The sequence below is a fragment of the Crotalus tigris genome, unplaced genomic scaffold, assembly GCF_016545835.1.
Source record: "Crotalus tigris isolate CLP2741 ecotype Arizona unplaced genomic scaffold, ASM1654583v1 scf7180000018862.1388955, whole genome shotgun sequence".
Classification (NCBI taxonomy): domain Eukaryota; kingdom Metazoa; phylum Chordata; class Lepidosauria; order Squamata; family Viperidae; genus Crotalus; species Crotalus tigris.
The window spans coordinates 346,981-371,323 of NW_024097242.1; the positions used below are offsets into that span (position 1 = coordinate 346,981).

The 24,343-nt window shown below is 37.4% G+C and overlaps 1 protein-coding gene across 11 annotated transcripts in view; it reads left to right on the top strand.

Annotated features, from left to right (window-relative positions):
* Positions 1–1,205: 1,205 nt before the first annotated feature.
* ALDH18A1 (aldehyde dehydrogenase 18 family member A1) overlaps positions 1,206–24,343 on the top strand; it is a 29,317-nt gene continuing 6,179 nt past the window's right edge. Inside the window, exons 1-14 of one of the 11 annotated variants that reach the window (XM_039356999.1) lie at positions 1,275–1,293; positions 4,101–4,227; positions 5,741–5,974; positions 13,825–13,968; positions 15,383–15,606; positions 16,154–16,303; positions 16,383–16,487; positions 17,446–17,604; positions 18,414–18,504; positions 18,796–18,920; positions 19,272–19,416; positions 21,812–21,885; positions 22,932–23,031; positions 23,616–23,836. In XM_039356999.1, coding sequence (XP_039212933.1) covers positions 13,854–13,968; positions 15,383–15,606; positions 16,154–16,303; positions 16,383–16,487; positions 17,446–17,604; positions 18,414–18,504; positions 18,796–18,920; positions 19,272–19,416; positions 21,812–21,885; positions 22,932–23,031; positions 23,616–23,836 — 1,509 coding nt within the window. In that variant the 5' untranslated portion in view covers positions 1,275–1,293; positions 4,101–4,227; positions 5,741–5,974; positions 13,825–13,853. The other 10 variants (XM_039356998.1, XM_039357003.1, XM_039357000.1 and 7 more) reach the window with 10 other exon arrangements.

The following is a 24,343-nucleotide window of genomic DNA, read 5'->3' on the forward strand; positions in this document are numbered from 1 at the left end:
GCATTGAAAAAAGTGACTTATAATTTTTCACACTTATGACCATTGCGGCATCCCTATGATTATGTGATTAAAATTCAGATGCTTGCCAACTGACTCATGTTTATGATGGTTGCATTGTCCCGTGATCATGTGAACACCTTTTGTGATCTTATGACAAGCAAAGTCAACGGGGAAGCCATATTCACTTAACAACTGGGTTACTAACTTAACAACTGCAGTGATTCACTTAACAATGTGGCAAGAAGGATCATAAAATGGGGAAAAACTCACTTAACAAATGTCTCACTTAATAGAAATTTTGAGCTCAATTGTTGTAAGGCGAGGACTATTTGTACTAACAACTGCAGTAATTAACAATTATGGCAAGAAAGATCGTAAAATGAAGCAAAACACACTTAAGAAATGTCTCACATAGCAATAGGAAATTTGGGGCTCTATTGTGGTTGTAAGTCGAGGACTACCTGTATTGCTGATTGGAAATCCCTTGTGAATTTTTTATGTAAAACAGAAAAAAAATGAACTTAAGATCTATGGTTTTGAAGATTCAGTAAGATAGAGAAGAGAGTAACTGTAGCTTTGGTAAATTCATAATTGTACTTATTATCTGCAGTCAAAATTAAAAACTTCTTCTTTATATTTATTTTCTTACTATTTTTCAGTTTTTTGTTTTGCACTTTTTAACTTGTTTTTTTAAACATTCACGTTTTTAAAATTTAAAATTATATTAAAAACGAAAAAACTATTTCCACTGCTCTTATTCTCCAAACTAGTATAGAAGTAAATCTACCCACAATAAAACGAGCCCTGGGCGATTTGAAAATATTTCTGGTAAAGCAAGTAAGGTTGCTGCTCGTTTCTGCCTGCGCAGTCCTCATGCAGAATGGACAGATTGAGAAGTCTGAAAAATGGGAAGAAGCAGATTTAAAAATTTGTCCCAGAACTGGCGCGCTTCGTCGAGAATCATCACAACAAGCTAACAAACGAAAATTAGCAACTACCACGGGCCATTAATCAATAGAACCACTCGACACTGCAGCTCGCCTTTAGCTTCACAAGGCAAAGGCTAGGCAAAAGGATGAGAAAGCAGAAGACAACATTTTGTGCTTTAGAAACAAGAGGGCAAAATATGGCAAGGAAGCAAGAGGAAAAGGGATGGATGCCACGAAGCAATCACTGGAGGGGTGGAGCCTAAGGGGGCGGGCCATCGGCCGGAAGTCCCTCCGCTGACAGTCACTGTTGTCCGGCGGATCCGCTGGGCGCGTCGCGCGGTTTCGGGTGCTGCTTCAGACGTTCGTAAGTGATGGTGGCATGCTGGCTGAGCTCGGTCAGGGGCTGTCGGGGTCCGGTGGCGCCGTTCTTGCGCTGGGCGGTGGTGCTGCTCTGCTGCTGTTTTTGCTCCGACATTCCGCGGGGCTGGGATCTCGGCCTCAGCTTCGAAGTGGGCGAGGGTCAACATAGCCTCTCCTTCTAGCGAGGAGGAAGACGCGTTCTTTTGTATCTGAATGCTTCCATCAATATTCTTTTCGGGGGCCATCCGTATCTCTTGAGACCAGAATTCCCAAGCCGCTGTGGCCGACGGCTACCTGGTAATTCTTGGAGATTAAGTCTCAACACAACTACAGATTACTGTACTCTCCACTTCTAATTGCATGTATATTGACACAAGCTTTGTTAGTGATTGTGGATGCAGTACAAGAGAGCCATCTGTAGCATTTTAAAGAGAGTAAAAGCACTACTAGTGTATTCATTTACTAGCCTGAATAATTTCTTACAAGAATTAATAACTATTACTAGCAAAAAAAATGTTCACACCAGGTTTTTAGTAAAAGCTTCCTCCATCTAGTGCCCTTCTAATGTATTGAATAATTAGCAAGGCACCAGATTGGAGAAGGTTGGTTGGTCTGAGAATGTGCATTGTCCTTGTAGTAGGATAATACAACAATGGTATAATATAAGATTATGTTAACAGTTCATTTGACATGCAGCATTTCATGTCAAGAAACGTTTTACAAAGCAGTTTTAATTTCATAGAAAAGTTAATCAACATTTTCAATATGAGAAAGCTGTGATATCTATCCTATTACAATCTAACCTTAATTGGCTGTTTGGCCTGATAAAAGTTATGCTAGACTTTCAGGAACTTTGAGATAAGGCCCTTGTGAATAGGTAATTTCAGAAGTGCTATTTAAAAAAAGCAAAGAGGTTACTGCTTAAGAAATGAGGGAAAATGGATGTATGTATGTTGGCTGTTTGAGAAAAAAAAAGATATATTTCCAGATTTCGTGACTTGAGTATGGGATCTTACAATAATGGGAGCAGATTGACAATTTGTCAACTTATACTGTGGCAGCACAGTTATACAAATTTGCTTCCTTAATTTGCTTGAATGTTTAAAAATACATAGTTGGCTTTGTCACAGATTGTAATGGGAGACACAGCTATTATCAAATGGTTCGTATGGAAATATGTTGCTGTGGCCTCCCTTGATATATCTCCATAATTCTTCCTGCCCATCAGTGATCCCAGCTTACCTTTGCCTTATTTCCAGGCACCAGCATAGTTTCAAGCAAATGGCATGTAAAATAGAATAGAGCTGTAAGGGACCTTGGAGACCTGCTAGTCCAGCCCCCTGGTTATACCATTTCAGACAAGTGGCTGTCCAGTCTCTTTTTAAAAACCTCTAGTGATGAAGCACTCACAATTTCTGAAGGCAAGCTGTTCCACTGGTTAATTATCCTCACTGTTAAGAAGTTTCTCCTTAATTCCAGGTTCTTTCTCCCCTTGATTAGTTTCCATCCATTGTTTTTTGTTCTGCCCTCTGGCATTTTGGAGAATAAGTTGACCTCCCTTTTCTTTGTGGCAACCCGTCAAATACTGGAATATTTGCAGGTAGTCATTGACTTATGACCACAATTGAGCCCAACATTTCTGTTGCTAAGTAAGTCAGTTAAATGAGTTTTGCCCCAATTAATAACATTTCTTGCCACAGTTGTTAAGTGAAACACTGCAGTTGTTAAGTTAGTAACAAGGTTGTTAAATGAAGCTGACTTCCCCATTGACTTTGCTTGTCACAAGGTCGCAAAAGATGATCACATGACCCTGGGACACTACAACCATCATACATATGAACTGATTGCCAAATGTCTGAATTTTGATCATATGACTATGGAGATGCTGTAATGGTTGTAAGTGTAAAAATAGTCAAGTCACTTTTTTCAGTGCCATTATAACTTTGAATGGTCACTAATAAATGCTTATCAGTCAAGACTACCTGTATTTTCTAAGAGTGCATTTAGAATATACATAGAGAATAGAGATATTTTTGTAAATAAAGAAGTTACAAGGAAATACGCTTTGCTCATGTCAGTTTATCTTAATCAAAATTATCTGAAAGCATGGCAGAATGTTGCCAAGGGAGAAAACCTATGGCCTTATCACCACTTTTTTGAAATAATTAGGTATAGACTGTTTTTAAGCTCATTCAAAAGTACACATTTGAATAAAAATACTATCTTAGATTATTTCCTGCATCTGTTGTCAGTCTTGGACATGTTAAAACAGAAGTCAATATATATTTGATAAATAAATCGTGCTATTTTCTTCAAAAAACAAAAAATAGGGACATGGGAAACTGTATCATAACAGTTTGTGAACTAGACCAGAGTTGTTTATCAGATGCATCAGTTTTAGTGTGAGATGAAAGTTCCAAAGTGAGGGATTTTCCAGTGGAAGCCAGCAGGCAGACGTTGAACAGAGAATAATACAAGTATGAACAATTTTGTGAGAATACTAATCATATTTCCATCTGGCAATGAAAATTACCAGAGGTGGAAATTTGTGGATCTTTCAAATGTTGCTGGAATGTTACTTCCAGCAGTTCCAGTGATCATGTTCTAATGGTGAGAAATTCTGAAAAATTTAGCCCCATCTGGACAGATACGCATACCTGAACCCTATTATAAATGCAGCCAATTTTTAAATGACAGCAATTATATCTTATTTTATTTCTCTTGTTTACTCCTGCCTTTGAACTGGAATTTTCCTGTTGCTTTATGCTACTTGATTGGCTCTACATGTAATTAGTGGGGTGGGGGCAGCAGTATTTTTCCTCTGACAGGTGAGGCACAAGCTACCACAGATAGCCAGACTGGACAAGTTGGATTTGTTACAGCTTGCTAAGTCCTGCACTAGAATTTTACCAAAGACAAGTAAACCAATGCCATACAGGTAAGTCCTGTTTTGACATCAGATTAATTTTTGTCTCCTATATTAAATGGTGAGTGTACATGTTTCATGTATATTTTCATTTCATCATATGTGGTTTTCATATAAGTTAGCTTGACATTACATTTTAAGTATGTAGTTAGCACATTGTACAATAAATTTTGAAAAAAAAATCTTTGTTAAATGATTACCAATTGACTTTACTTTTTATAATTTATTACCAATTGACTTTATTTTTTATAATTTATTCATTCTGATTAAAGAATCTGTGACCTCTGTCTTCACTAAAATAATTTATATTTTTAAAGATGGTGAAGTAACAGTGAAGGACTAGCATTTGCAAAATGGAAACTGACATTTTGGGGGTAGAAGGGAAACAAGTTTATCAGTTTTCTATTTACTTTTCATTGGCTGAGATATAAAACAAGATAGCAGAATTCAGTTGCAATATAATTGTAATTTTGAGACTGGACAATTGTATGCACATTATAGAATACTTCAAGTGTTGCAGAGGAATTATAATAATTTGGGTGAATTTGAATATAAAGTATGGTTGTTTATTATGGGCATAAGCTAGGTAAGTTTGGGGCTTGTACATTTTCATTCTATTTTTTATAACAATAGAGATTTTGATCCTTTTGCTTTCAAATTTGGTTAACCACAGTTTAGTATTATGACCGAACCTTTATATGTTTTGGGGAAGCCATTTATAGGAGCCACAATTTATCAGTATTTGATCATAACGTTTAACTAAAAGTTGATCAAAACAAAGTTTCCGGTTCTTTCTTACAAAAGAGATGAAGCATGGAGATTGTAATTATATTTCTGAATGGATGAGCCAAAGTTTATTATTGCATTTGGAAGCAGCCATTGTACTGCTCTGAATAAATTATTAAATGGTGTAAGACTGTGTTTCATGGAAGCAAGTTTCCTGCCCCATTTTTTATTTACCTAATTACCATCTTTTATTCAGTAAAGCTAGGACAGTGCTTTTTCCTTCTTTTCTTCCTTTACTGAGAACAGTAGCTCCTTGCACTAAAATAAGTGTCACTTGTTCTCAGCAAGAAAGCATGAAGTCCCAAATCCTGTCTGATTTATGCTGATCTCCTTGTGGATATTTGTAAACCTACACAGGTCACACACAATTGCTACAAGTCCTCAATGGCAGTCATGCTTCATAAATTGACTGACTATAAAAATCAGACTCCACAGTCCAGAAAACATTCTACAGATAGGACAAATAATTATCATAATTTCATTACATTTAGATGAATGTGTGCAAATTCAAAAGTAAAGAAATATCTGGCAAATGTAATGTTTATAATAGAGATAATATTGTTAATAAACAAAAATGCCCCATGTTCACACTCACTGAGGTAAATTTATCTTTGCTGGGTATGATTCCCACGGTCAAGAGAGCTGGGGAGTAATTGAATACTGTTTTGATGATGTGGTTTGAGCTCCATCATGATATATAGCCAAACTTATAAATTTCTGCTATATTTTCTATTTCCAGATGGGAGCTCTGGAGGGATCTTCTATAGTTTCATAAGGAGGCATAGTATGAGATTAGGGAATAAGGGAAAGGGAGATGTAGTGACATAGCCAGTAAGTCAAAGCATATGTTTTGATGGAAAATCTCCAATCAAACTCAGCAAGTTGTTGACCTCATGGACATGTCTGTAATTATCTTGACAACACAGGAAGTGATTTGCTATTAACCGTCCAACTCCTCAATTGAGCCTACAAGGTATATTTCTTCATCTCCCCTCCAATTACTTACTAGATCTGGCTTTGTGCAGTTTTTAGGTTAGTTAGAATTTGCTTCCTAGCTAGCAAAAAGTTCTGGATTTTTCATTAAAAATTTGAGAAAATGCTGAAAATTCTAGTTAGCACCAAAGGTAGATATAGAAGCAGTTTTGGATAAAAACACTAATTGCCAACTTCTATAAGAAATAGAGCCCCATAGCAAAGCTGTTGTATGGCTCAGAATGTGAGCTAGATATCAGTTAGCCTTGCAAGTCAAAGTAACCTCAGGAGCAGTACAAAACTCAGATTGGACAGCACGGATCTTAAAGTACCAGGTTCTAAGGCAGTGTTTCTCAACCTTGACAATTTTAAGGCATGTGGACTTCAATTCCCAGAATTCCACAGCCAGCATTGCTGGCTGTGGAATTCTGGGAGTTGAAGTCCACATGCCTTAAAATTGTTAAGGTTGAGAAACACTGTTTAAGGCAGTGGTTCTCAACCTGTGGGTCGGGACCCCATTTGGGGTCAAATGACCATTTCATGGGGGTCGCCAAACCACGCTGTCCGCCATTTTTTTTCCTTTTCCCTAGCTGTCCTACTCCCTCTTATTGGTGGCCACACCCACTTGGGGGTCACCACAACATGGGGAACTGTATTATGGGGTCACGGCATTAGAAAGGTTGAGAACCACTGGTTTAAGGTCATGCATCTAAAGTGCCAAGGCAGCAGGATCTGTGTGTCAGGAAACATGCTCCTTTTCAAACTATGAGAAGTATATCAAAATTCAAAGGGAGCAAACCATTTCCTTGGGACTTGGGGATGCTTTTGTGAGCATACAGGAACAGGTGCTCTGTCTTAGGCCTTCAAACTTCCCTCTTTTGTCATCTTTGTTATCTTGCAGAATGTGGAGAAATTATTTTTTATTTGTTCTCTTGCTGTCAACAATTAGTTTCTCACAATACCTCAATCACTAGAAAATACACTCCTAACCAATGAGCTGTGTTTAAAATCTTGATTAACTCCACACTGAGAAGCTTTGTATATCTCTAAATAGCAAAGAGCTGAATGTTGTATTTCCAACATGATATTGTTGCTGAAGAACAGGAAGTGCAGGGAGCCTGTGTTTCCAGTTTATTTCACAATATTGTATCTAAGATAAGTTTGTTATGCTTTATAAAAATAATTTTTAAAAGTTCTCAAATCTAATAGGGCAGAAAAAAGTACAAATAATCAATAAAGACCACATTTTAAAAAATAGTTAACACCTTTTAAAATTCTTTTAGTTAATGATTTTATATCAACGCTCTGCTTTTAGTAAATAAAAGGTAGCTAAGATTGCTAATAAGCGATCAAATTCTCCAAGGAAAGGAAATTATCATCCCAGAATATTTTTCATTTTCACATCTTTTTCTTCTTCACTTTTCACCCTCACAGTATCTGAAAATTGATCAATGAGGGAAAGATGCTTATGAATTTCTTTACATGGGTTTTGTGATTTGCATTCTACCATTTCTCCTAAACAGATATTTCACTTAAAAATAAATTTAGCTAGTTTGGCGCTGAGGAAAATGGAGCAAAAACAGGAATGCGAAATAAAAGAAGTATCTGCATGTTTAGAGAAATCCAGCTTTTCTAGAAGTACAACATCCTTATCGTAAGCAAAACAAGAAGTGTGCACTGTATATTAAGAAGTCAGAAAATAAACATGAGCACAATCAAATATAACATTGTGGCAGATCGCTAGCTGGCTAGATCCCTCAGCAAGGGTGTTAGTCCAGAAGATTGATTTTGGTACAGAATTTACTTGTCTAGTTTTTGCTTAGTTTTATTACACTGAGGGTAGTTTCACATATGGTAACTTGTTTTTATGTCAGTTAAGAAATTGTGTATACTCTGATGAAGGGTGGGGAGGAAGAAGAAATTGCTATTCCTACATAAAATGAGACAGTTGTTGCTTAGCCTATCCTTAGAATTGTTATGACAATAAGTCCTTTATCAAGTATTATGCTTTGGATATTATGGAATGTAAATTTTTTTACACTGAGATGATTTTCATGTAGAGAAAAGTTGATGAGTTAGGATTACAGCCTTGGTTCAACATATATTGCATTTTCCTAGCAATCATTCATCACATTTTGACCAGCTGCCCATTTTTTCCTCCAGGCTACATGCAACAATATCTGTGCTAGTAGGTTTTGTCTACTAGACTAAGCCTTAGAATATTATCATGACTTCTTTTGGTACAATAGTTTCAGCCAAGCTGTGGCCTGACAATATACGTGGAGTCATCCAGGGCACCATGTGCTGAAAGGGGTCATCTTTGGTTGATTGGGGCATAAGGGTACAGATAAGATGTTTGAACAGTTTGATTGATCTAATTCTATACTTGATTCATTTTCAGTACAATTATTTACATGTGGCTCATGGGAAGCAACAAATTGTGTTTAAGAGGTGACTGATCAGTGCATGTAAAAAGTAGCCAGCTTGCAAAGAAGATAGTTCTAAAGTTCTTCTTAAGAAATTTTGATGGATGCAGTATATTGTGATAAATATTATTAATAAATATATCCATTTTGGTTTATGTTTAAATAGTAATAGTTTAACTCCAGTCATTTAATTTTATACATACGTACGTATGTACGTACATACATACATACATACATCAATGAATGAATGAATGAATGAACACACAGAAGAACAAATAGACTATCTCAGCCAATTTTAATCCAGGTTCAAGCCTGATTCTGAAATTAGTTTTTATTTCTCTGGTGAATGATCACTAATTCTCTTTGGTCTCTTAATGGTTTAGGTGCTATCAGCCATTGAATTCTTCTAACCTTTACTTCCAAATCTAAAAGCAGAAAGTGCCACAAAAGATGCTTAGAAAATAGAAGGGAGAATTAGTTCGGAAATACTCAGAGCCAATTTTTTCATTAGAGACCATTCGGTGGCATGACATACCTTTATTAGCTGCAACCATTACTGGAACTATATAATATATTACTTTAAAAATCCATGTTCTGCCAATCTTCCAGTTCAATTACTGCAGTATAGGTTATTCTGGAAGATTGCTCTACAGATTTCAATAGTTTTTGATTTCGGGCTCAAGTAATTCACTACACCACTACTTGTTTAGCAGTCTGCCAATGCTTTAATATTGTCTGTCCTATTCCGGGTCTGTGGTTGTTTAACTTAGGAAATGGCTTTTTGGCACTGATATCATGGTAATAGAATGCCTACTCTAAAAATTCTCATTTGGCACCTGGTTGCAAACTTTTCAGCACCAGGCAAAGGTATTTTTATTTGCTCAGGCATTCTTATCAGTTATAAATGTTAATAAATATTTTACTTTCATATATAACATAAGAAAAAGCAGTGTTGTACTAGTCTGGAACTTTGAAGTAGAAAGAAGAGTGAGATACATATGCTTAAATAATGTGTTCCTTCCAGTATTGCTGTGTATGTTTTGTCATCATACATTTTATAACCAGAGTCACTTTTCAGCGATTGAATAGAGCAGTGGTTCTCAACCTGTGGGTCGGGACCCCATTTGGGGTCGAATGACCATTTCACGGGGGTCGCCAAACAAGGCTGTCCGCCATTTTTTCCCCCTTTTCTTTGGCCACGCCCCTGGCACCCGGTGATGTATAAGTGGTTGGGGGTCACCACAACATGGGGAACTGTATTATGGGGTCGCGGCATTAGAAAGTTTGGGAACCACTGGAATAGAGCCTCATTTTTAGGCTTGAACTACATATAAGTTGAATCATTAGAAACTTACGGTATCTCTAACCCTTAGAGGTAAATTAGCTCTTTACCATCTTTCTGAAATGCTCTATAAGGATAAAGGTATGAAGGAGTGAACTCTGGGTGTAGGATCATTACATCAGTTATTACAGGCCAAAGCAATTGAAAGGATAAAGATATTTGGTAGTATCAGCTCAGCTGATTATTGCCAATCTTTGACAAACAACAGACATAATAGAGTTGTATTTTCTGTAGCCAAACTTGACATATGGCCTTCAATTGTCATTGATTATAGATACTGTAAGATCATCTATTTTGAACATTTTTGCCCTTGTGGTTCTCATGTAGTAGACATAGGTCATATCTTAGTATATTGCAATTTCTACATGTGATTATCAGAGATGTGATGCTAGCTACCAGCTTGGCTAGCTTAAAAAAGGCTTGAACTTATTCATGGAAATAGTGGGGATCAATGGCTGTTAGTTTTGATGGGAAGGTGTCTGCTTCTGAGGCCATCTGCTGGGAGATTAGTAAGCTTCTCTTGTGTGATTGGTTGTCCACTGTGAAGACAGAGTGCTGGACAAGATGGGTCAGGTCCAACCCAACAGCTCAATGCTTATGTTTTTACATGAATTGATGAGCCATTTTAATCACCGCTTAAAGACTTAACAAGCAAAAAAAAATGAGATATATATTTAATTTCTCCTGTCAGATTTTTGGACCAATGTAAAACATACTTCTGTAGGCACATTTTGTTTGGCAGTCCTGAGAGTACTCTCACCCAGGTTCTATCTGACATAATGGAGTGCCCACCTGAGATTTAAAACTATTGCTAAACTATACTGTTGTTGAAGTTCTAAAATAACAGTATAATAAGACAACTGGATTTCAGGTTTAGAGCCCAGAGGGAAAAACTTGTAGAGCCTAAATTAATCTCTTTAAACTGTGTTAATAGATTAGGACATTTTTTTTCTTCCCTATTAGTATTTTGGCTATTTTTATTAATTATTTTATACTATTTTGTTTGTATGGTATTAGCATACTTTATATCCAGATGGACAATGACCGTAAATTTTCTTCTTATGAATGAACACTTAAGGATTATAAGGATTTACATTAAATATATATGCATAGGTTTGATAAATATTTGATTTGGATTTGCTGGAATTCTTAATGAAGTTGTTTCTGAAGAGGTTCCTCATCTTCCTTGATATGCAGTTTTTTCTTTTTGTCCAAGGTCTTCTGCAGGGTTAAACGTTTGGGAGGCTTCTTTACTTTTTTTGAATGTGGCTTAACTTACCAGCTTTTCTTCGTTTTGTTTCTTGTTTCCTGCCAAAATTGTCAGAAAATAAACCACGGCTTACTTCTGAATTTTGCTGGCATAATGAGGTCTTTGAGGACAGCATCCCACCTGTACAAGTTTTAAAGTTGTTTCTGTTAAACAATATATAGTTTGGTCATATTAATGCATGCAGAATGACTGTGTCTGATTAAGGACATTTATAAGATTGGAAACTTCAGTACATGTTTAACTTTGGGGCTCTCCTCGTTTGTCAACGGAAAATTTCATATTTAATAACAAGTACAATATGCATTTATTTGGTATGGTATGTGTGCACTTTATTCTTCATGATCTGTACAAGTGTAATAATTAAGAGAGGAGAGTGGGATACTATTAAATTGCGATGAGTGGGTGTTTGTAGGAGACTATGACTTTAGTAAATGGCTGAGAGATGAGTCTTAGTGGAGGGAAATATATCTGGTCTGCACTGGAGCCTGCTGCCTTTTAGCATTTGTTGACATTTCAGTCTTTAACTTGGATTTTGTGCTGCAACGTGGAGCTGTGTCATCAGCCACTCTAGCATACGAGAGGCAATGCCTCAGTTGTTGGGAATCAGGTTGCATCAGCTACTGGCAGCTCTTCCTAGTGGAGCTGATGTGGTTCATCCTGGCAACTCTAGGATTGGTGGCTGTCAAGGGATTTGTTGGGATTTCAGGAATTAAATGCCTTTTGACATTTCTCCTGCTGTGTCTGATAGAAATCTCCCTCTCCATTCTGGGTTTTCTTTATGAAAAGTAGGTAACAATATTAATATTGGGAGCAATATGTTACAAAGGTAATTCTTGGATCTATTGCAAGAGTTCTGTTTTGGATTAATTCTGCCAATCCAGTGCCAGGAAACTGAAGTTTCATGTACTTCTTTCTTGTTCTTAATAATATAGTGATGCTTGGCTGCAAGGAATATTCAATTGTTCATCTAAGAAGCTTGGATGAAATGATGCTGAGCCAGCTATGAATATTTTGCTAATTCATATTTTAAATATCTTTCGGGGGGAATAAAAACTTGTTTATAATATATACCAGTGTAATGTTAAATTTTGCATCAGCCCTGAATTTAACATTTTTAAAACATGACATGTCTTATAACGGCATAAAACTGAAGTACTTGGTATGTTTATAAAATGCAAAAAGTTAATTATCTTGGTTTTTAAAAAATTGATAACTTAAAATGTTCCAGGGCAATGGGGTGGCAAGCCACTGTAAACTAATTCCAATATAACCTAATTTTACATTGGATGGGAGAATAAATGGGAGAGTATGAAAAGAAATACAACAGAAGCAGTCAGAATTTGCCACAGAAGTAAGCAGATGCAATTTCCAGTTTCTGCCAGTAGCCAGGGTATTTCTGGTTCCTAGAAGGCAACATATCCCACTTTCTAAGAATGCTGAGGTCAAGAGACCTTGTGATTGCTGGAGATGCAGTATTGGGGGCCCCAGATTTCTCCTGGTAGAAGAACTGTCCCCTTCCCCAAAGGCCTGTTGACGTGGATCTGAAAAGCAGTCTATCTCCATCCATTGACCAAAGGAACAAGAACCGCTAATTGTCATTAGCCAGTGAGGAAAGAGCCATTTAATCCAAATGAGATATAAAAATCTGTGACTGGTCTACCACCTTGCTCTAACCTTGAAGAATTAGTTTTCTTCCCCCTCTTTTCCTGCCCTTTCTTCATTTGTGTATCTTTAATTTGAAAATTGGACCGCTAACTTCTCTTTGTTGCTCTGATGGAAGCCACTACAAGAGAGTATTGAAAAGCAGGATAACAGCATAATGTTTTCAAAATGTGCAACTTCAGTTCTGCAGTAAATAAAGATTTATGATCTGGCCTTGGTAATAAGATGTATATTAGTATTGATATACTGTAGAAAATACTTTCTGATTTTTAAAGAATAGTTAAATACATTATCAGTGCTTTTAGGTAATCCTATGTCTTCACTATAAATTTTGGCGATGTATGCATATAAAACTGATACTTTAATAATATGCCACATTACTCTTTATTAGGTTTTGGGTTTTATTTATGATAAGTTCCTAAAATGTCACAGGTGCTATCACTTTTAATTTTATGTACATAAAAATAAAAAGGTATACTTTTGGTTTGCTTGGCTAAAACTGTTAGTTCAATCTGCGTATTTGAGGGTGATTTAGTTACCTTCAACTTCTGAAGGTATTTTTCCAATATTATGTGTGGTATGTGTTTTGTCTAAAACCTTAAATAAAAGCATGAAAAAGTCTGTAATTGCTAACCTTACTGAATTTAAGAAATTTGCAACAGTTTAGCTCAGTGGTTCTCAACCTATGGGTCGGGACCCCATTTGGGGTCGAACGACCATTTCACGGGGGTCGCCAAACAAGGCTGTCCGCCATTTTTTTCCCCTTTTCTTTTGCCACGCCCCTGGCACCCGGTGATGTATAAGTGGTTGGGGGTCACCACAACATGGGGAACTGTATTATGGGGTCATGGCATTAGAAAGATTGAGAACCACTGGTTTAGCTAATGTTAACAATATTAGTTTTCAATCTGTTTTGAAAAGAATTCCCCATTGTTCTGCAAAAAGAAAATGCTTGTATGGTTTTTTTTTCATCTTTCCTCCCCATTTCAGTTAGTGCAAGGAGAAAGCCATGCTTTATTTTGAAAGTGGCATTTTCTCACATTTTTTTTTTCTAATTAGCCATAGAATCTCTATTTGATATGCATTGGGAAAATTGTACCGCACAAAATCATTTTGGCTTTCTCTCTCTTTTTTTTTTTTTCTCCTTGCAGGTGTTCTTGGCTGCACCAAGCTTTTGACAATGCTGTGTCGAGTGGCTCTTCTCCCTTCCCTGCGTTCCTCAGGTCGATTCTGGCAGGTGTCTGATGTGGCTGGCTCCCATCCTTGTATGTATGAGAGCGAGAGGACCAGGAGCGGTAATCCTTCTGTTAATAGGATGCATTTGGGCAGAATTGTAGACCTGGTATCTTAATTTCCAATTAGATCACTAAAGGTAGCCAACAACAGCAACATTATTTTGCCTATTGCCAGGGACAATTCTGCCCTCTTGTGTTCTGCTGCAAATTTGATCCTAAAAGCAGAAATGTGACTAATCACAAGTATGGCACCGTCTTTGAAGTTTATTCTAGAGGAAAAGTTCAACACTTCGATGAAACCAGAAAATTATTGTAGGTTTTAGTTTGACTCCCTTATTTGCTTCCTGGGGTCTATTTTCAGGTTTCATAAATACAAATGGATGTAGGTTAGTGACACCTAGGAAGGAATGGAGAGTCTTACTGGAGTTCCTGTTTTTGCAATTAAAAGAAGATGCACTTGAGTATTCAACAAACATTGCTTGTTAAATTTTTGTTTATTAACATTTTTTTAAGATGAGGCAGTTTATGAGGCAGCTTTATATTTAAAAATGTTTTTTAAAATAGAGAAAAACATTTAATGTATTTATTAATCAAATTTATATGGCCACCCATCTTACAAAATGCCACCCTGGACAGTATACAACAATCAAATTGCAATAAATATAAAAACAGGCAATATAGAATCCAGATTAAAATAAAAGTTATAAAAATAACTACAGGTGGTCCTTGAATTAGAACCATTCATTTAGTGACTGTTTGAAGTTACCATGGAACTGAAAAAAGTGACTTGTGACCATTTTTCACACGACGACCGTTACAGTATCCCCATGGTCACGTGATCAGAATTTGGGCACTTGGCAATAGGCATGTATTTATGACAGTTGAACTGTCCCAGGGTCATGTGATCACCATTTGTAACCTTCCCAGCCGGCTTCTGACAAGCAGAGTCAATGGGGCAAGCCAGATTCACTTAACAACCACATGATTCACTTAACAGCTGCAGTGATCTGCTTAACTATAGCAAAAAAGGTCATAAAATGGGGTAAACTCACTTAACAACTGCCTTGCTTAGCAATGGAAATTTTGGGCTCAGTTGTGGTTGTAAGTCAAGGACTACCTGTATACCAACCATAAGGAAAGGGAGGATAAGAACAGGCACCAAGCAATGGAGCCATCTGAACATATCTCCGGTATTTAATTTAATTTAAGTATTTGTTTTAAAAAGTTATTAGAATGTCCTGATATACATGGATAATGAATGGATAATGATAATGAAATACATGGAATGTTTATCTTCCTTTATGAATATTTTGTTTGTGCCCGAGAAGTTACTTTGACAAATGTTTTCTTTGTCAACTTAAAGTCAGACAGGAAATAGTTAGAGAGAGGCTTCCATCTCAGATTTGGAACAGGGAGGAGGAATTGGGAATGATAAATAAGTCCAGCTAATGCTTTTGTTATATTTCAATTGCAGGCTTACTGGCTCCTAACCTGGTGTTGAGAAATAAATCTGCCCGAAGCTGGAGTAATATACCTTTTATCACAGTACCCCTCAGTCGCACCCATGGCAAGTCTTTCGCACATCGCAGCGAGCTAAAGCATGCCAAGAGAATTGTGGTGAAATTAGGGAGCGCTGTTGTTACTCGAGGTGATGAATGTGGCCTAGCCCTGGGGCGACTGGCATCCATCGTTGAGCAGGTAACTTAGCTTAGGTCCTTCACACCTAGCTGATTTATTGATCTAAATTCTAAATCCATGCACCAGCTAAAGTTGGCAGTGTTGGAGTATAAAGGAGGATGCTACACAATAGATTAAATCCATCTTCAGTTAATTGATCATCAGACCCTATTTTAGAATCCTAGAGAACTGACTTCAAGATATAATCATTAACTTCCTCTTGTATTCCCTTTGTTCTAGTTCTTGATATGTTAACTATTTCCCTTTGCTGATTAAACAGTGATGAATGAGGAGTACACAGGCATATGAACATTAATAAGTGTTCATGAGTGTCCTAAATAAGAGAGATGGTATCTTAGAAGTCTCTTCTGGTACCTATTAATGGATAAATTATACTGCTTGAGGATTATTTCAACCCTTTCAGAGGCCAACTATTGTGGGGACGTTGCATTGTTTTATATACTATGCAACATAAGCCTGACCTTGCTCCTCTCAAGAGTGCTTGCAGTTGTGTTTGAAAACTGAAGCAGCATAAAAAGATAGAGGGCTTCTTCTTTTGGGCCCTTAGGTGTCAATGCTGCAGAACCAGGGCCGGGAGATGATGATTGTCACGAGTGGTGCGGTGGCGTTTGGAAAGCAACGGCTCCGTCATGAGATCTTGCTTTCACAGAGTGTGAGGCAGGCTCTCCACTCAGGGCAGAACCAACTCAAAGATATGGTGAGTAACTGGGAAGAGATGCCAAAGTTCTTGGAAATGCTACAGGTGCTGCCATAGCTGACTGATGTGTTCTCTGTAGGCCATTCCTGTGCTGGAGGCTCGAGCCTGTGCTGCTGCTGGTCAGAGTGGGCTGATGGCACTGTACGAGGCTATGTTCACACAATACAGCATCTGTGCAGCTCAGGTAAAACGCTCCGTATACATTTCGTGAAGGCTCTGTTGGGCTGCTAGTGCCAGTCTTTTGAACCTTCATTTTTGCAATAGGTCCTTTTGTACTCTGGTCTAGGAACTCCAGTTCATTCAAGCAAGAGTGTTGTGAGAAACTGCAAAAGGGGTGGGGCTGCACCTTCAACACCAAAGTAGAACAGGCTGCCAAACCCTCCTTATTCTGACCTGCCATACTGAGATGTATGATATTTGCTAATGGTAAATATCAGTCTAAAGATTTGAGAATTTAACAGTCCTTAGGGTTTCATTTTTTTGAGAATGGCAAACACCTTTTTTTAACATTTTTCATTTTCTCTTGTGAAGACCTGAGTGGGTATTTATGTATACCCAATAATTAAGTATATGATTAAGATCATTTACCAGCTAGGCAGTATACTCCAGTTTCTAATTCAGTGGTTTTTTTAAACAACCCAGCAGAGAGGAATTAGAAACAATTTACTGCACTTTAAAACAGACCTGTAAATATTTTTTAAAGTAAACTTACTAGCAAGACACTTTAAACTTTACTAAGTGCTGCTTGAATGCCATGCTGGCCTCTTTCAGGACTTGTTGACTCTTTCTTTACATAGTGGAATACTCTCTATTTGAGCAGCAATTATTGTAATATTTAATAGCCTCGTGAGGTTAGACTCTTCAGACTTTTCCTTTGAGCCTCTTTTTCAAGAATCCCCTCAATTTAAAAAGAAAAAAATGTACAGACTTTTCCCCTCTTGTAGTAAAATATGACTGTGTTGGACTCTGCTGATAGTTTCCTGTTTGCATGTAAGCTTTTGGCTTACGTCAAATATGATTCCTTATTAAGAATTTAGAAACTCTTTAATATTAATATTAAATATCTCTTTAATATTGTACATCATGCTGAAACTGATAGAGGATCATTTTTGTCAGAATATTTTTTCTTTTTATTTTTTCAGATCTTGGTTACTAACCTGGATTTCCATGATGAGCAGAAACGTAGAAATTTAAATGGGACTTTGCATGAGCTGTTACGGATGAATATTGTTCCTATCATCAATACCAATGATGCTGTGGTTCCTCCCCCAGAGCCTAACAGTGACCTGCAGGGGGTAAACGTGGGTAACATCTTTTAGTGGGTGGTTGGTACATGCTTCTTTGTAGATACACCAACATGCTTATTAGTATGGCCATGCGTGTTTTTCAGAAATGCTTTGCATGTGGTGTAGGCGTAATCCTTCTCTGCTTTTCATTAAAGCCTGACTTCAGACTTCCATATGAGCTTGTAAAAAGATGCTGCTGTTTTAAGAATTATATTAACTTATAAATTCTTTCTCCTGCCATCCTAGCAGTTCAAAAGCATGCAAATGCAAGTAGTGCCATTTTGGTGGGACAGTATCAGCACCTTTGCATATAGTCATGCCAGCCACATGACCACAGAAGCGTCTTCGGATAATGCTGACTCTCTCGGCTAAGAAACAAAGATGAGCACCATCTCCTAGAGTCAGACACAACTGGACAGGGGAAACCTTTACTTTTAAAATTTCTTTCAACCAATGATAAGGCTTCCTTCAGAAGTCTGAAAAAAGTTAGGTAACTTTAATGAATAGCAAAGAGTGTTGTGCTCAGATGGTGTCCGAAATCATCTTTCCGAGTCATTTTCAAAGTTGCACATCTAATTGAGTTGCAATGCATGCTGAGACAGGCTTATTGCATAGAGCAGGATGGAACACAGTACAGCTTATGGAAGTAGCAACTTATTCTTTTTGCTGTGACTTACCAGACTGACTGTTGACATGATTCTGATTGAGTCCTCACTATGCAAATGCAAATTGTCCTCAGGGCCACCTCTGTGCTTTGCATTGCTAAGAATTAACTAGACAGACAGTAGCTCTCTTGACTGACCTTTTTTTAATTTGGGTCCTAGGTAATTAGTGTGAAGGACAATGATAGTTTAGCAGCACGGCTAGCTGTGGAAATGAAGACAGACCTGCTAATTGTTCTTTCCGATGTAGAAGGTACAAGATAACTTCATTGCCTGACTAAATTAATAATGTGTTTATGCAATGTCTTGCTTCAGGAAGGGAATGGGGGAGGTGGTTTTGGACTATACAATATTCAAATTGTACCATATTACACAACTTCAGAAGGAAAAAGGAGTGATAGCAGCCTCATGAGCTTTATTTTAGTTCTGCTAAGGCTCTTGCAGTTGGCTAGATACTTGAAACTAATAATGCCACCAGGGAAAAATCAAAGATCCTTCAATTCCGTCTAATGCCATCAGATTCATTTCTATCCTTCCATTTCAGGACTTTTTGATAGTCCTCCGGGGTCAGATGATGCAAAACTCATAGATATATTTTATCCTGGAGACCAGCAGTCTGTGACTTTTGGAACGAAATCTCGAGTGGGAATGGGAGGCATGGAAGCCAAGGTTAGTCAAATTTTCTTTGTACTATTTTCATTTTATCTTCTTCCTAGAAGAAGGATGATACTTAAATAGCTATTTGGAACTTCTGTTGTTACTTTTGTATAAATCTCATAATTTCCTCAAATGGAAAGTTTACTTCTGCATTCTGTTTTTTCTTCTTGAAATGAGACTAAAGCCACAAGCTACCCATATACGAAGATGTATGTGTTTTATAGAAATAAATATAAATATGTTTCTGGTTTCTGTATCTTAGAGAAAAATAATCAGATGGATGACGCATCCTTGGCATATGCCAGAAAGTTATTGAAATAGTTGTTTTCTTCATGTGCATTTCTAAAAATACACTTTTTACAGGTTAAAGCTGCCCTTTGGGCTCTCCAAGGAGGAACTTCAGTTGTGATCGCTAATGGAACACACCCCAAGATCTCTGGCCATGTCATCACAGATATTGTAGAGGGAAAAAAAGTTGGCACATTTTTTTCAGAGGTAAAGCCTGCAGGTAAGTTGGAGCTGTCATAACTATCATCTGTACAGAAAGAAGAATTGCAGTTAAGAAGAATATAACTTTTAGGACACGAGAGACTAATCTTTTCTTGTCTGGTGCCCACGAGGTACTTTGAACCGCAACTCCTAGAATTTTCCCCGTGGGCTGGTTTTTCTAGAAGTTCTAGTCCAAAAATATTGGGAAAGGCAATTGTTAGCCTTTAAGCTATTTGTTCCTTTGACCATGAAAGCCATAAAACCATGGAAGTTCTATTGGCAATAAAAGCATTATGAATAGGTGTCTTGCAGGGGGAAAAAAGGTTTATTTTGGAACATGAGCATGGTATCTATGAATTGGGGAGCATTATAACACTTTCAGAATTTTGAATTTTATACGCACAAAAAAGGAAAGAGGGCAAAAACAAAAACATCTCTCATAAACTTATAAGATAAAACTTGAAAAGGTTGTATAACTAGATCTGATAAATATTAGCTCTGTTCACCTGGCATTTTGTCCTGGCAAACCAATCACATTCAATTCATACATTGCATATTGTTCTTTAAGTGTCTCACTCTTTCTTTTTTGAGGATCTGATCACTTCTTTCCAATCACGGTTTTTCTTAATTTTCCCTTTACTTTACTCCATTTCTTCTTCTTTATGTATTTATTTTCAAATTTCATCCTCATTCTTGTCATTCTATAAGCAAATCACCTCAAGGTACTTCTTTTATACTTTTAACTTTTGTATTCTATTCACATTAATTTAGAAAACATTAATAAATCAATTCATTTTTGACCCTATGACTTAACAGGTTTTTTAATGCATACTGTGTATCTACTGTACAATATTCCCCTTTCATGTTACACCTGGCATATCCAATTCTCTTACATATAATAAAGTGGGCAGTAGCAACACAATCTGATACGTAGACATCTTTGCTTCTTGTAGCATCCACTATTCACAACAGAGTATATAAAATCCACAATCTGCAGACTGTCATGGTTCTGAAAGATGAAACCCATCAAAAGAACTTCAAGGCAAGAATTCTTCCTTAAAGAACATTTTATTCAGGAAACAAAGTATTGGCACTACATAATTGAACCCAAAACTAAATTCCCTTCTCCCCCCCCATACAAAGTAACAAATTGCAATTCCCACCCCCAATAAGCAGTCATAAGTCACTTTCTCCAGTTAGCCTGAAACTCCTTTCTCTCCAGCTCCTCAGCTCGCCAAAACATTATCAGTTCGTCCTTGAGTTCCCACCAAGCAGTGTTATTATTATGGCTAGCTGAGCTCAAACATTCATCCCTCCCCCCCATCTATACCTGATTTCTAAATAGAAGAAAAAGCATGTTAAAAGCAAAGCAGAAATGGTTGCAATTTTCCTTAGTTGTCAGAGCAGAAACATCCAATATTTACAGTGTTGACATAGACCTTAGAATTCATTCATATCTTTTCCCATCCTTTTAAAGTAGACATATTCTTGCTTTAAATTTTCAACATTCATGTATAACTTGCAATTAATCACTCCATTTTTCCTGTTAAAACTAACTATATTTAGTATATTAATTTTCAGATTCATATTCTTTACATCTCTAACATTAGATGCAAATCACTTGGGTTCTCAGCCAATGACATCAGTAATTCACTGTATCTGACAAGGGAGGTTGGTGCGCAAGGTAGTTTCTACATTAGAATGTGCATGAATATACTTGAAGTAAAATTGATTTTTAATTGTGATTGTGGCCTATTGACCAAAATGTGACTGGTATTGTGTCCTTACCATTCATAGCAATCTCTTCATTTAACACATTCTTAATTTTTCGGGAAAATAACAACCATCTCACTGGTTCACAAACTGGTAATGAAAGGAACTGAGGTTAGGGGTAGGGTTAGAGTTGAATCTGTTAACTCTAACTAATCGTGATTTCACTGCTTTGCTGGTTACCGGTTAGCTTCTGGGTTCAATTCAGGATGCTGGTTATCACCTTCATAACAAAGGTCTACTTGTCAGGAGGCACTACCTGCCTCTTGTCATTTCTATCAATCCAGGACAATCCAGTGCCAAGGATCCAAGGTAGGACCCAGAAACATACTTATCTTGTTACAGCACCTGTCCTTAGGAATGACACCTTCCCACAGATTCATGTGTCTTTCACCCTTACGACATTCAGGAAACTTTTAAAATCCTGGTTGTTGACCCAGGCTCTGGATTAGGCTGGTTGTAGAGCCCTTTTTTGGTAGGTTAGTTTAGGACTGGGTGTTTTGTTTTGATAATTGGGTCCTTACATTCTCCAATTTATAATAAGTATTAAATATGATTACATTTTAAAAATTGTATCCTTGTAGTACATCATGGAATTAAATATCGATATTTACCATATAATGTTCTTTGTTTGGTTTTAAAAGGTCCAACAGTAGAACAGCAGGCAGAAATGGCTCGAACAGGAGGAAGAAGTTTGGCAGCACTGCAACCTGAGCAGGTATTTATTCCAGTTGTAACACCAAACAGTGTAACTCTTCCAAATATATTGTAAGTGTTTGTGGCTCAATAGCACTACAATAGTCCTCTATTTATGATCAAAATTGGAGCCAGAATTTCCATTTTCAACAAGGCAGCCATTAAATGACTTGTGCTCGATCTTACTTTTTGCTATAGTTGTTAAGCAGATCACTTCAGTTGTTAAGCAACTCACACAGTTGTTAAGAGAATCCAGCTTCCCCCATAGATTGTGCTTGTTGTAAGCCAGCTGAGAAGTTCGCAAATGGTGATCATGTGACTCTGGGACTCTCTATCTGTCATTAATAACATGCCAATTGCCACACACCTCAATTGTCATCATGTGACCCTGGGCCTGTTGAGTATGGTTGTAAGCGCAAGGACTGGTCATAAGTCACTTTTTTCAGTGCTGTTGTAACTTCGGTTGCTGGATGATTGCAAGTTGAAGACTATCTGTATACAAGAATAAATCTTGCAGAAATGTTAATACGTAATTTTCTCTATACAAATGAAGGTATTTATATTCTTGTACTGGGACTTTCCCTAATCTGGTAGTCCTCTCAGATGTGTTGGAGAACACCATTTGTAATTCCCATGCAGTCATGGTGGATGGAAATGATAGAAAATATTTTGAGAGGGCACACATTTGCGAAAGGCTGAAATTGGGTTCTTTTTATGCACCTTCCATGGAGAATGCCATCGATGGCATCTTAATGTATCTGCCTCCAAGAAAAAGCAAAGTAGTAGCAAAGCCCAGGAATCGCCCTTTCAGGATATTTGCAACAGTTGCTCTCCACTGAGAAAGCAGAAGGTAGTGAAGTTTTATTTAAGCCCATGGACCAGGTGGGGTGTCCTAACAGTTCAGATTTTATGTACGGACAGAAGCTGACCATTTCTAGCACTGGGTGTGGTCTGCACAAATAATGATCAAGGGAATTGTATTTGACTAAATTCAAGCTACAGAAAGATAAGTTATCAAAAACTACCTGCAATAACATGGCTGATGGCTCCCTGTTCATCATACTACAGAGAGCTGAGATCATCTTTCACCTTGCTGATCTTCTGACCGACCAAAGAGAAGAGATTCTTCAGGCTAACAAAAAGGATCTGGAAGAGGCTGAGAATAAAGGTACTGTGGAAAGGTTCAGGAAGCTTAACATTGTTTATGGAATAGGAATGATTTTTCACAAGAATAAGGCATTTTTGAGATTGATTATTTTTTGTTTTCACACCCTGTGGAGATTGATAAAGCAACCTGCAAGCACTCAGAAATATTTGACCAAATTTCCTTGAAACTTTAGAGTCCTAATTCTTTTTTTGGAGGTGGGGGGGGAAAGCTTTTCATAAATTAGGAATTGGCTGTTTTGATGGCTGCAGATGTGATCACTGCCATATTGGTATTGGTCACTTGTAATATTCCAGACATAAACCCTATCAGTGATACACGATTCTCTGGCATCATTTAACCACTGTGGGGTTAACATCTCCTTGTCCTTTCTTCCTGAATATGTTCTTTTGCACACTTTGTATTAGCCATTGAAAGTAAGAAAAAGAATCTTCCATTTTGGAATGAGTAACTACACCCCCTATTTCAGGAATGGGAAAGATTTCTTCCCTGCTGTTTATTTTACCTTTCCCATAGTTGCCTCACTGTTGATCACATTTAACTATTGCAATCTGATCTGTGCCTTTTGATTTCTGATTCCATTTCAGGGAGATTGGCTCTGCCTTTGTTAAAGAGACTCAGTCTATCAACTTCCAAGCTGAACAGTTTGGCCATTGGATTGCGTCAGATTGCTGCATCCTCACAAGATAGTGTTGGCCGTGTCCTTAGAAAGACAAGAATAGCAAAGGACTTGGAACTTGAGCAAGTGACTGTGCCTATTGGGGTCTTGCTGGTGATTTTTGAATCCCGCCCTGATTGCCTTCCCCAGGTATGGTCTCATTTTTATCAGTAGTAATACTGTTTATTGTGAAATGGAAACATACCTTTATTCATGAAACACACTTTCTTTATCACTTCTTTGATAATTCTTTTGGCTCTTCAAAATAGAATTTCAGTCTCAAACTCATATGCTTGTACAGTATATATTTAATTTATGATGCAGATCTTCCCCTAGTAGATTCATAATACCTTTAGTATTTATCCAATAACTAGGAAATGTGTCTGAGAATTCTTGGAAATTTGGTGTAATATATCTCAAGAGTGCCAGATTGAAAGAGGCTCTTTAGATCAGTGGTTCTCAACCTGTGGGTCGGGACCCCATTTGGGGTCGAACGACCATTTCACGGGGGTCGCCAAAAAAGGCTGTCCGCCATTTTTTCCCCTTTTCTTTGGCCACGCCCCTGGCACCCGGTGATGTATAAGTGGTTGGGGGTCACCACAACATGGGGAACTGTATTATGGGGTCGCGGCATTAGAAAGGTTGAGAACCACTGCT